The 13,490-nt window shown below is 39.7% G+C and overlaps 1 protein-coding gene across 1 annotated transcript; it reads left to right on the plus strand.

The window, feature by feature from the left end:
- Nucleotides 1-3,965: 3,965 nt before the first annotated feature.
- On the plus strand, nucleotides 3,966-5,673 carry mxtx1 (mix-type homeobox gene 1; the record flags this gene model as incomplete). The annotated part of the gene is made up of 2 exons (XM_030442218.1): nucleotides 3,966-4,181; nucleotides 4,679-5,673. Coding segments are annotated over 2 exons (957 nt in total), but the record flags the coding sequence as incomplete, so codon positions are not given.
- Nucleotides 5,674-13,490: the final 7,817 nt, after the last annotated feature.

The following is a 13,490-nucleotide window of genomic DNA, read 5'->3' on the forward strand; positions in this document are numbered from 1 at the left end:
AACAGCAGCGAGATGAAAACTGACGGGACCGCAGGGCAGGGTGTATAATTGAGGCGTTATTACATACATTGAAAAGTAGGGTGACAAAATGCAGAATAAACCACGTTTTGTTACTGATTTCTTCTTAATTCTCAATAATAAGTTTTTTGTGTGTATTTTACATTTAAAATATACAATAAGCTGCACCACACAGGGGTTTTTTAAGGCTTTTACCAGGTAGGCCTAGTTGTGTAAGTTGTTCACGTGGCCCTGTGTGACGGGAAAAGATTTCAAATATGTTCAATGAGATGCTAAGATATTAAGAGAGTCTTATATAGCTGGATAGCCTGCGATTAAGTGCAGAAATTGTATTGGATCAGTGTCAAATGCTTCATTTATCTGGTAAAGAGTGAATAATGACACAGCAGATTTTGACAAATAGAAATACAGCATCTTGATTTTACAGACTTACACCTCTCTTAACCTGTAGTAACATTGATACATTCAAGCTACAATGGGAAGGAGATCTGGGAAAACACTTACCACTTGAACAATGTGGAAGTGTAATGCAACATGTGAATTACATGCTAACATTAACTTTCTCTTCTGTCAAAAGGGGTCACCTTTATGAATTGGAAAGTAAAGAAGTTGCTTTTGTTTGAATCACTGGATAAAGAAACTAATAATGATGTAATGTGTAGCCCTCAGCCCTGCAAGGGGCTAATGGCTTAGATGGACCATGGACACTAATTAAGGAATGTACAAAACTAGAGGCACTTAATTTAGTTTAAGAACTGTTTTAAATGTTCAGGATAGGCCAGTATAGGACTAATAAGCACTCTGTTGTTTTAGAATATAGTTCAGTGTTGTGACTCCTTCCAAGGCCTGCAGCTGCACAGACCAAAGATCAAGATATAGGATTTGAAAAATATATACTAAACTGAGCTTACAATGACAATAAAAGGAATTGTATCCTCTTCTATTCTATTCTAATTATATTTTTAAAAAGATAATCTGTATATATTTTACTGTAACCTGTCTGTCACCATTCTTTTTTTCAGTTCAATTCGTTTTGCTACACAGAACAAAACCATTGTTAAAAAAATCACTCATGTCATGCATGAGGGCAGAATAATTCTTTGTTTGCCTTAAATCTGTTTAAAACGCACATGCCTTCCTTTGTTCTTGTCATTTTGCATCAGTTTTCTTTCAAATTAAAATTGTAATTGTACATTTTTAAGTTGTATGTTTGCCTTCTCAATGCATGTCTTTCATTCTGCCATGTCCTTGCGGCGCTGCAGTTTTCTGTTTGGAGGATTATGCTTTTTGTAATTACCATGAAGAGATAAGATGATCAGATGACTCTTTTTCTCTCAAATATGCTGATCTCTGTAGTGGCAGGATCAAACTAAAAAAAGCTCTTTATAGTGATTTTGCATTAGCTGAATAGCCTCCGGTATATGCTGAACCGGTGTTTGGTGTCTTTAATCAGTCACTCATTGTATGTAAACTCGTGTTTAATCTGTTGAAACGGTTTATTGATAATTGACCCTTTCCTATTTTATTATTTTATCAGACTAATTTCAGATAATGAAATACACGGCATACATTTTTCTTTCTATAAATATCCAGAAATAATCTGATTTATTTCACACTGGTGAGTTTGGCAGCTTCCACAGCAAGGAAGAGTGTTTTGTATAACGTCTGATGGGATTTGGATAAAGCATAGAGAGAGTTGGTGGGACTTTGAGGAGCCGTCTCTGCACATGGAGACATTGATTCTGCGAGTTGTCCAGATAAAGATAATAAGAAACACTCTTAGCTTGTTTTGGTTGCATTAGATAACTCCAGTAGACTTCAAGCTGCATTGTTTTCTCACACATACAAATACTGTAAATCTGTCTCTGCACTTTGCCCTTTTGTACTGTTTGACTTCAGATTCGGTATGTTAGCATTTTCATTTTCATTGCAATTGACATGTAGCTGATGCTCAGAAATCATTACAACCAAGGACTCAAAACTATATGTGAATGGGCACCATATATCTATACATACAGCTAGTGTACATATATATCGCATTTAAGTAATGACATGGCTGTTTTGCTGCAGCATGTCAGATGTGACATATTGAGGTTAAAGATCACAGCATCTGCATTCAGCTCGGTCGAAGCCTGGACATGTTAAACAATTTGACAAGCTTGCCTCTTACTTTGACGCACCTATTCAGTGTAATGAGGCGGCTGTGTAACAGTTCAATTCATCACTGAATAATTACCCCGCTTTGTTTTTCCTTGTGATAGCAGGGAGCTGCTCTGCATCTGAAAAGAAAAACAGGAGCCACTGATAGGCTTCAGCTCAGATTTGTGTTTCACCGGGGTCTGTGAGTTAAATATTAAGACTATTGTTGGTTGATCAGTGTTTGACAGTTTGCCAACCCACCTCTGTTTGTCCTTAACACTAATCAGATGACTTCCAGTAGCCTAATCTGAATAAAAGGGCAGCCCTGAAACATTAAGAAAGAGCATTTTATATATATATATATATATATATATATATATATATATATATATATATATATATACATATATATACATATATATATATATATATATATATATATATTATCAAGTTTAGTTTGGTAGTCTCTCATTTCACATTTTAGAACATCTGTGCTAGATAAAAATAACGATGAATGAATCGGACTGTAATTGTACATATCAAAGCACTTGTTAACAAACCACAAAACCCCAACACACATGGGATTGTTTTATTACACCATCATTAGTAGCAAAACAGACAAATCATAGATGAGACTGGCACAACAAAGATTTTCTGTATTTTTGCCTTCCATCTGTGTTCATGCTATTTGATATTTCACATATCCAGCAGCACAAAAACACAGTCACATGCAAGTCGTCTTGTAATTAAGTGGTATCGATGAGCCTGACGATCTTTTGTCTCCCCCTAAAATCACCCTGCAGTGTGCCATATTCGCCAATGACCTTGCCATCATTCAGATAGGGATTAGGTGATAAAGGGGGAGGGGGGCACTCTGGTCAGAATACTTCTGTTAGCCACCCATCCTCAAAGGAAAACGACACCCCACCCCAACACTCTGTTCTGCCTTTACCATGGCCTTCTGGGCTCTCAGGTGATCAATATAAAAGGTACCCTGACACAAGCAGGAGACACAGCCAGAGATCCTCGGTGAAGGAACACACTCACACTGACCTCTGTCACATCAGAACTCCATTAGAAATCCATTTGTTTTCAGAGCTTCATTCATTTCTCTGCTGCCATGTGGAAGGACTCAAGAAACGGTAAGAAATGCTTTGTAATCTTTACAAAACAAGTGTGTCTACCTTTTTGCGAGAACAATCTTTTTGTAGTCTGCTTTGCCTCATTTATACATAATCTGCAGCAATGTTTTAGGTTTTGTAAACTGTTTACACAATGTAGTAGCCCTGGATGAAGTAGTTCAGTGCCAGGTGGAGTGTGACTAAGACTGGGACTTTTTCTGTGAAGTTGTGCAATCACTATGGCACACATTGCACACACTATAAGGCAGCTCAGCAACCTAACACCATATCGGGATGGAAAAACTAAAACTTATTCAGGAATCTGCAGATATTTGAACGCTTGATATAAACACTAAAACTAGAGAAAACAACTGTTGGTTACATGGGATACATCATTAGTGTAGAGAAAAACATTCTTTGTGAATTAGCCCTTTACTTTGACTGAAAATTGGCTTGATAACAAAATTCTTGATTTTTCCTGATTTATTAATAAACTGGATTTGGCTGCATATATTAGTTTACATCATCAGAGCCATGCAAAAAGGGGAGGCAGGGCAGACTTTGAATGAATGAAGTCTTCTGTATAAGCTTATTGATCAACCAAAAAGCCCCTGGTTCAGAGTTACAAAAAACGCAGACTGTGTGTGGGAAAAAAAAAAGAAAGGAGTATTATGGATCTTTGTCTGATGTGGAACCTGCCTGCTCCCTCCTCCCTCAGATGATGCTAGGCCTGTGGCTTCCAGTTGCGGCTCCTCTCGCAGCGCCAGTCGCAGAAAGAGGACCAGCTTCTCTAAAGAACATGTGGAGCTCCTGCGCACCACCTTCGAGACCGACCCGTATCCTGGCATCAGCCTCAGAGAGAGCCTGTCCCAGACCACAGGCCTGCCCGAGTCACGCATCCAGGTACAGTGGCCAAGAATATCTCACATAGCAGAATCCTTGAACCGTTTAGAGTCAGTGAAATTGTCAGTTCAGATACATTTAGGACATGTCTTTATTTAGGTGTTGTTTCAAGATTCAATACATGCACGCTTTTTGCACAACAACATAACACACAGTAAGATGTATAGTTTTGCAAGAAGTTTTGCACTGTGGTTTCTTATCATGCAAAGGCTCTGTTCTCAAATGCATCCTGCATAGAATTGTAGATACTGCCACCACTCTATCACTTTATTTCTTTATCTGTAAAGATGACACAAGCTGTTTTTATCAGCATCTTGTTTGAGGTGACAGATAAACTGTACAAAAGGCTCTGACAGATGACAAATACTAGATATGTCGCCCCTGCGGCTCTACTGGTGCCTGTTTGCCCATAAAATGATTAACAGAAACAGAATGTGTTGTTATATGTCCTGATCTGAATCTAAGCTCCTATTTTTTTTTCTTTCTTTCCTGTCCAGGTGTGGTTTCAGAACAGAAGAGCTCGCACCCTGAAGTGCAAAGGAGCCAAGAAGGCGCTGTGGCAGGCTGATAGCCCCGTCTGCGATGCACTGCCTCCTCCTCACGCTGTAGCCAGCAGGGGAGCGCAGGTCGGTTCAGTCCATCTGCCTCATCAGGTTCCTCCACCAGCCTACCCAACACAGGTGAAGGAGGAGATGGAAGAAGCCTGCTACTATGGGCAGTGCCCCCCACCCTACTCCACCATTGAGGAGCACTATGGCTCCATGTATGGGCTCCAGCAGGGGAGGCCACTGGGAAGGAGCTCCAGCCCACCCTTGAGAGGCTTCTGGTCCCAGCCAGGCAGCCAGACCTCCCCTGTCCAACCCCTGTGGTGCCATTCTCCTCTGGAGATGAGAAACTACAGTTCAAGCTTCATGTACTCAGGATCAGCAGAGCAGCAGATGTACATGCCGAACTCCCAATCCCACTCCTCAACTCCGGACACGCCTGACTCTGGCTACTGGGATGCCAGTCTGGAGGACAGCCCACCATTGGAGGGTCACTACACACAGCTGGAGGATTCTTGGAATGGAGCGACTGTGGAAGGCTGCGAGGAGTCCGGACGTCCAGCGCTGGTGCAGCAAGCTGCTCCCCTGCCTGAGCTGTCCCTGCAGGAGATTCTGGGGGAGTTGGATGAGGAATGGCTGGGAGGAGACGGACTGAGCTGCCAAGCTACCGGGGATAAAATGGCTTTCTGCTAATGACAATTAGAAAATCATTTGTATTATTTTGATTTTAGTCATTTGAGATGTGTGTTTCTAAGATGTGGACATGAAAAGTCCAAAAACGCTGCCGAAGTACTGGAAATGGGATCCATCTCAGAATCCCACGGTCCTACATGACATTATCTATCCCACACTGACAACTTTGACTGCATGTATTTATTCATTATTTATAACCTTTATTTATGGTTTTCTGCACTTTTATACAAAATAAATCAGTAGTAAATACTTTCCTTTGTCTTCTTTATTCAATAATTTACTTGGGGATGATTTAACATCAAATAAGATTTGGTTCTGTTAATGTCACGAGAGCCAGGAATTCCTCTGGTATCCAGATGTGACACATCTGCTGTGCAGAATAACTGGGAGATGAAGTAGGCCATGCAGTACAGCCAGCAGATGGTGCCTGTGAGAGGGATAAGAAGGTCTGTCTGAGCTGAACTTCCTCTGTGGGAATACAAAGCCCAAAATTAAAGTTAAAACATTCTCATTTTAGAAATAGGAATTTTCTTCTTTCTCAATTGAAGTGGAAATCCCTCTTCTCTTTTCTCCTCCATGACCATACCATATCTCAACTGAAAAGCCTTGACATATACATTTGAGTAATTACTTTGAATTCTTTTCATATCAACAGAAACTTGAAACGTCATTTTTGTAACTTCAGTGAGAGGGTAGGATCACAGCGATACATACATGTGTACGTCAAAATACAAATGATACATTCTCAACACATAACATTGTTATGACGTAATGAGTTGTGTGTGTAGTTAGCACCTACATTACGTCTGACATATTGTTACAGACCTGGGAATTGTACTTACAACAGTGGTGTTGCACCTAGAGACTGTTTTCAACAAAGATATGACTGCCGCTTTTTCCAAAAATGAAGGTCGAACAAATTTGAAATGACACACAATTTGTTCAAATGTAGTCAAATCTGCCTTGAAACCAAAACCAAAACCAAAAACATTGACCTATTATTTGAATCCAAACCATGATTTTCACCTTAACCTGATCAGGTAGCTTTGTTGGCTAAACCTATCCAACCTTTGAATGACAAGTTAAAATATTTGTATTAATAGTATCTGAAAACAACAAATTCTGTATAAAAGTACAAATGAAAGGGCTCTACACACACACAGGACACAAACTCTCATCTTTCACCCACATGCACAAGTGCAAGATGGTAAATATGCACATAGATGTGAGTTCAAATACACAAATTATTAAAAAAAAATATTATGAACTCAAAGCACTGGGTGAGACGGTCATGGAGCTCTCTGAAGTGTGCACTGGTACACCGTTAAAAACCACAACCATCTGGGTGAAATAGGGTGAAATGAAAGTAGCTGAAAAAAGATTGAATGATTTGATTAAGTTTCAATTCATTTTATCAACTGGAAAAAATACAAAACTTCTTTACAAACTATAAAGACTATAAGACTATAAGCCTATGAATATTTACATTTCTTTTTTACACTCCAGTTATGTTTTTTTCACAGTGTTATGATGTAAACAGTCACATCTTTGACATTTCTCTTGCATCGGGGCTCAAAAAATACTGCACTCTTGCTGCTTTCCATTGCTGACCCTCAGCTCGTCCCACATCAGGCACTGAGGGTTAAACTGTCAGGTCAGGATGACAGAAATCTCATCTTGTCACCATCTGCTGACAACCCCCTGTGTGTATCAGCCTTGTGTTTTGCCCTGACCTGGAGAACACAACAGATATTTCTATATCAAACGTGACATGGATAAAGCCCGGGACAGTACACAGGATGTTCGGCTTGAGGCTTGACACTGTTTCCCGCAAACAATGAAATGTGCTTACGTTGTTTACACTGTTTTGGCCTCCTGCCTTCATCCTCAACATGAGAGGAAGGGTGTTGTCCCTTTTGTTAGTGTCTGGAGTTGGTTCCTCTCCCAAGAAAAAACATACAACAGGCCGGGATACAGGAGGGAATTGCGGCTTCAGCCTCCTGTACTCACTAAAGATAGATCAGCAGAGGAAATGTCGCAGACTGTCGGCATCTGACGTGTGTCGGGCAGGTGTTCACCAGCACATGACGTTCAGGAAACAAGATGCAGACAGCTGAGAGTAAAAAGACTGGCAAAGTAGAACTGATTGATTGATAGGCTCTACACAGAGCCTATGCAGTTGCCTACGCAAGTGGCCTACACCACTGTGAGCATATACTGCACTGGTCTACCTACGTTGCTCCTCAATTAGTTGGCAGTGGTTTTTCTATTCAACTGTTGACTTTCTTCATGTGCTGAGAAGAGCAGTGACACAACAAACCTTATGAGGCACAAGGATGGAAAATTTTAAGTGCTCTCCAGCCAATCAGACTCCAGCTACCAATCAGACCCATCACAGTTGTGTTGTGGTCTGTGTTGCCTAGAGTAGGCAGCTTCACCATATCTACAGTGTATCTGCAACGTAGATTCAACACAGAAGTATAAACTGGCCTTTACACGTATATTCATATGAGGGAAGGTAGCCAATAGCTTACATGTAATTTGTTTTTGAGAATGTGACCACTGACTTACAAGTACACAATATAGGAATGCTCTGTTGTGAAAGTGTTATACTCCTTTTAGGCTGAATTCTGACATATTAAATAGTTCTGTAACTTCTATAAATCTTGGTATTAAATGATCAATCAACCTTTCTGTCTTTTCTGGGTGCAGGTTTGAGGCAAAGCTTAGGGATGTTTGCTTAGAGGCCTGGTGTTAATACACCTTATCTGTTGTTTTGCTCTTTTTTTAATGAGACTGTTGAGGCTGTTTATCTATGAATTCTTTGTTACTTGCATGACGGCACCTCCTGTAGCCTCACTGAGCTAAAAAAGTTGGTCGGCAAAATTAAAGGAACATGTGACCATTGTCATGTCAACGACATTAGTAGACTTCTCACAGGTCCTTCCAAAATGTTATGTTATATAACAATACATTTGGTATAAATATATAAGTATTTAGGACACAAACATGACTCCAGGTGAATGCCAGTGTCGCTCGGTGTCTACTGGATGTGGAGGCCAAACAATTAGTGAACAGAAGTTAGATTATTGTAGGCAAAGGTGTTAACTACACAACAGGGATTTGAGCTAAATGCTAACATCAGCATGTTAACATGATTGTAACAGCGCTCTGGTCTAAACATTAGTGGTATGTTAGCACTGATCACTAAACACTGAATGCAAAGTTCTTCTGAGGTCTGTGTGAGTGTCACTAATTTTGCAGACATTTGTTCATAAAACCAACTTATTGGAAAAAATGGCACTAGATAAAAAGTCAGCGGATCAATAAACTCATTATGGGCCAAGAATATCTGTACCACGTTTCATGCAAAGTCAATTCAATAATTTGTATCTGAAAGGTCATTGCCATAGTGTCACATTACAGGTGATCATTTCTAGTATTGATTATGTTTTCACATTTGGGCATTCAGGTGGTGTAACATTATAAAAAAGTGGGACATATGGTCAACTAAATTTTATTTGTATAGCCCACAGTCACAAAAATTTCAATTTTGCTTAAAAGGGGCTTTAGAGTCTGTACAGCATTTGGCACTCTCTGACCTGAGATGCATTGTAATTGATCTCCCAAAGCTGCACACAGACAGAAATTATTAAAACTGGAGCAGATGACGGTGATCTGTTTCATAACTCCTCTTCAAACTGTCAACAACCCTCGGAATCATGTTGCCTGTGAAATTGGAAATACGTAATGGGTGCCATCATGTTCTTTTTGAAATATAAGGGGGGAGTGTTGATGATGCTTGTTTACCTTAACGAAAAAAACACAAGCCAAGAATGATGTGATCCTTCGACAGCTCCCATGCTGAATAATATGAGTCAACCGTGAAAAACACCATTATCCATCAGACCTTTAGATGTTGGTGCGAACGGGACCTTCTTCATTTCTCAATCTTGAAAGAAACACTCACGGTGCTAATCATCTGTCTCTGTTTACTCTAAATGGCTTGGCCAATGTCTTCTCATCTTGACCTTGTTACGATCAGCAGGGGTTGCGCAACACAGACATTTCCTCTAAAACTATGCTCAGTTAAGGCACTACAGTTTGTAGTGTGTAACATCATATGGTTTATCATGTGTTTCAGGGTTACTAAATAATACAAAAGTCCAACCCCTTCGACCATTAGCCCACTTCCTGACATGTTGTCGTCCACTTGTAATCAGCTGAGTGTTTCATGTGATGAGGGTTGTGTGTGCTGTTGGAGGTGTCTAGTGCTGTTTTGATATGATCAGCATGTCTGACATATCCCAAATTCTCCTGCATACGACGTCTACATACTCGCTTGTCACACACACAACCTGAAGAACTATTATTGAACTTCTTAACTAGAGCACTGGAGGTGAATTACCATTATCCACACATACTGAAACACACACAAAGCAATAAAACAGTAAACTGTTTCTAAGAAATGGTCTCACTTAGCTCCTGCTCACCAAACACCAAGTGTTAACAGCTCTAGTGTTCAACAAACTGGGGGCAGACAGGCGTGTGAGTGATGGTCCTCAGCTGCTGGCAGTTCCAGGGATGAAGCCTAACCTTCACTAAAAATATGGCCTGTAATTTAACCAAACCCTCCCAGGGAGTCCATGTTGGCCACACGCTCTAATTTAGGAGCTCATCTGAGAGCTCGGTGATTGCACTGCGCCACTCTCTCCCGTCCACCGCCTCATCCTCGGCCTGCATGTCCAGGCCGTGATTGATGTTGGTCAGTGACAGGGAGGAAGTGTGTGTGTGTACGTGCGTGTCTGCCTGCATGCTCATACGTGCGTACTATACGATATGGAAGATAGTATCTGGAAACTGGATAGGAGACATGGGATCGACGAGCTCTTGCATTTGTTTGCCTTTCCGAAAATAGAAGCAGTTAGATAGCAGTTCACTGCAAATATACCGATGTAATACTATACTATTGGATGTGTTTATTTTCATTCATGTTCATTCAAAATACACGTACACACAATTTAATTTCTATTCAAACATCATAGGCCTCTGTTGAGAGGAGTGGACAGGCATGTATTTTTGTTTACATGTTTTGTTTACAGGTGAATATGCTGAGATGCAGAATGTTGCAGACCAATATATTTTATTGAAGCCTCTATCATTTAAACTTAGCTCCATACAGAAATAGACTGTTGATATTAAATGTCATCAATGGGGGAAATAAGGTCAGCAGCTCACTAATGAACTCCTGGGAAGCAAGGTCTTCTAGTGTACGCCGGTGCTCACATATAATACAGCGGCCTAATAAAGCTGATACACTGCATGGACACAATATGCGCCCTTCACAAAGTGTCCTTAGAAATAATGGAAGTTTTACATGGATACCTCCCTACAGGATTATAAGAGGAATGTTCATGAGAAAGCAAGGAGATAAATCACATGAGGATGGGTAAGGTGACATCAGAAACTCATTATTAAGGACCACAAATACACTATATGAGTATCAAATTAAAGTTACAGTATTAACACAGGGGGATTAAATGTCTTTATTCACTCTGGGTTCACGATACAACTCCTTGTTGCACATTACTCTGTTTTTTGTTTCACTCGTGTGCCTCCTCAACACAGGCAGGTAGGAACTAATATTCACTATGGTGTTAGGGAAAGGGACATGAAATGCAACCAAAATGTTACGTGTATAAATATGCAAATGAATATAATTGTTGAAATGCTATAAATGATAAAGTCCAACACTATGCTGTGAAATAATTCCTATTGATATATACACGTATATATAATTTACCACAATATACTATGCAGCTTAATGAGCAACACAATCCATATAGCAAACTAAAGTTATAAAAACTACCCAGAGAAAATCTTGCACAGTAACTGAGATTACACTAGTATAGTAATGTCATCCCTATGATATAAGTGCGATTTAAGACAGTCCATTTCATGGTATATTGCTCATAAGATTTTTATTTAAGAGCCACATTGTAGTAGAATGTTATTTTGTTATAATGTGTCAGACAGGAAAATGTAATTTACCGAAAAAGTAACAAAAATAACACAAAACCAGTCCCTCCCTTGCTTCAGTCGATAGCTTATAGTAAAAACATTTATGCTTCGGGTTGGTCGGTCAGACCAGAGTAGCAGCATGTGACAACCTGGGAAGTTGGAAGTATGAGCTGGGAATAACTAGCAATAGCTAGCAATGTTAGCAATACCAGTTGATAACAACACATTATGCAATATTTTGCTCATACAAACACCGAAGCAACACATCAACTGATAGCAGTTGGACAGTACTGTGTGTACGGCGGTTTTAATGAGACACAAATAAGACAGTATATTCTAAAGGTTTCACTGCTGTTGATGCGCCAAGCAGCCATCCTGATTTTAAAGGTTGGGGATGGTGAGGTGTGACAGAGTATCTGTAATCTGACTTCAGGTGGCGTCCAGATAAAACTGGAAATTCTGCCAACCCAGTTCAAATGAAACGCACCATGTGACTGAACCATCTTCCTACAGAATCGCTTGTTGCAGCTTTGATATATGCTGCTTTTAGCATAATTTTGCCACCTTTTAAATCCTAATATTCCCTTAATTTATAACCTTCAGAAGCCTGATAGAGAGATTTTTTGACAACACACTTCAGAAAGTGAAGTGACAGTGACAGAAATATTCCGACCCTGGATTCATTTGTTATGGACGCATCCTCACATCAGATGACAAAGTCTGTATGTCTCACTGTTGTAAAAACATAATTCCATAGGGAATTAAACATCTCTATGGAATTATTGTAGATTAGTATCTAAAAATAAAGCTTTTTAGGTTTACACAAAGGATTTTTACACAGTTTGTAAATGCAGAAATCTCAACATGAAAAATGATGTTTAACATCGATTCACATGTATAATCAAAGTAAGAGTAAGTCCTGTAAACTTATGTATATGTTATGATGGCCAGTAAAATAGATGAAGTCTGGTTTAGTGAGGATATACAGCAGACATGCACTACTTTGCCTTGTGCTATGCACTGATTGTAAGTTATAGCTACCCCACCTTTATATTTAATGACACATCCCCGTGAGATTTATATCATAGAGATTGATGTTCGGAGCCTTGTATCAGTGTGAGGTGCATCCATCACAGATCATCCCAGTTCTGTCATTCCAGCTGAGAGCCCTCCTTGCTGCCCGCCTGCCCATCCCAGTGCAGAGAGCAGAGTCTCTAATGCAACACCTTCAGCAGGAGTACTACATGTATGAGGTAATTGTTGTTTGGTCATGTGAGCTGCTGCAGCAGCTGTCAAATGTGATGATAGCAGGAGAATCCTGTGCCCCGCCCCCTGCAGCGGATTGGACAGCTCACAGCTGTCTAGGGACCATCAACCAAGAGATCAGCCTATAGACACACACAGAGTTAAGCCTCCACAGGAAAAAGAGAGAAAAGGTGAAAAGGAGAACAATGTAGTTTAGTGGCTATGGTGACATTTCACAGTGAAGTGCTGATAAAAAGAAAATAAATGATACATTCAGATAGTATTCAATAGTTTCAGTAATATCCAGCATGTCAGGGTAAACATGTCTATTTAGTGTTTATAGTGTTTTTTAACTTTATAAATCTTGGCAGTCAGCTATTGCTTCATGTAAATTCAACGGTGTTTATTTTAAGTGTCTGATTTCCCCTTTTTCCTGTTAGTAGTTTCTTGTTTTTTTTCACAGAATCAGCTTTCAGTGTCGTCCAGTTTCCTGTCAGCTGTGACTCAGCTGTGTTTCGGTGAAATGTGCAATGTATAATATAAATTGTCTTACTGATATTTTTGTGCTACTCCAACTTGTGCAATTTAAAAAAAAAATGACTCAGTCAAGGTCACAAAATTCAAACAAAACAGAAATTACATCACACATTTGTAATATCAAACAAGACAAAGCAAAAACGTAGATGACATGAAACATTCACTATGACTGAGAGCCCAAATTCACAGTCTAAAGAAGCCGCACTCTCCATAACAGGCTTATAAATGTTTGTTGAAGTCATGTGTCTTCACGGACCATTTCAAATTA

This window comes from Sparus aurata, chromosome 15 (genome assembly GCF_900880675.1).
Source record: "Sparus aurata chromosome 15, fSpaAur1.1, whole genome shotgun sequence".
Classification (NCBI taxonomy): domain Eukaryota; kingdom Metazoa; phylum Chordata; class Actinopteri; order Spariformes; family Sparidae; genus Sparus; species Sparus aurata.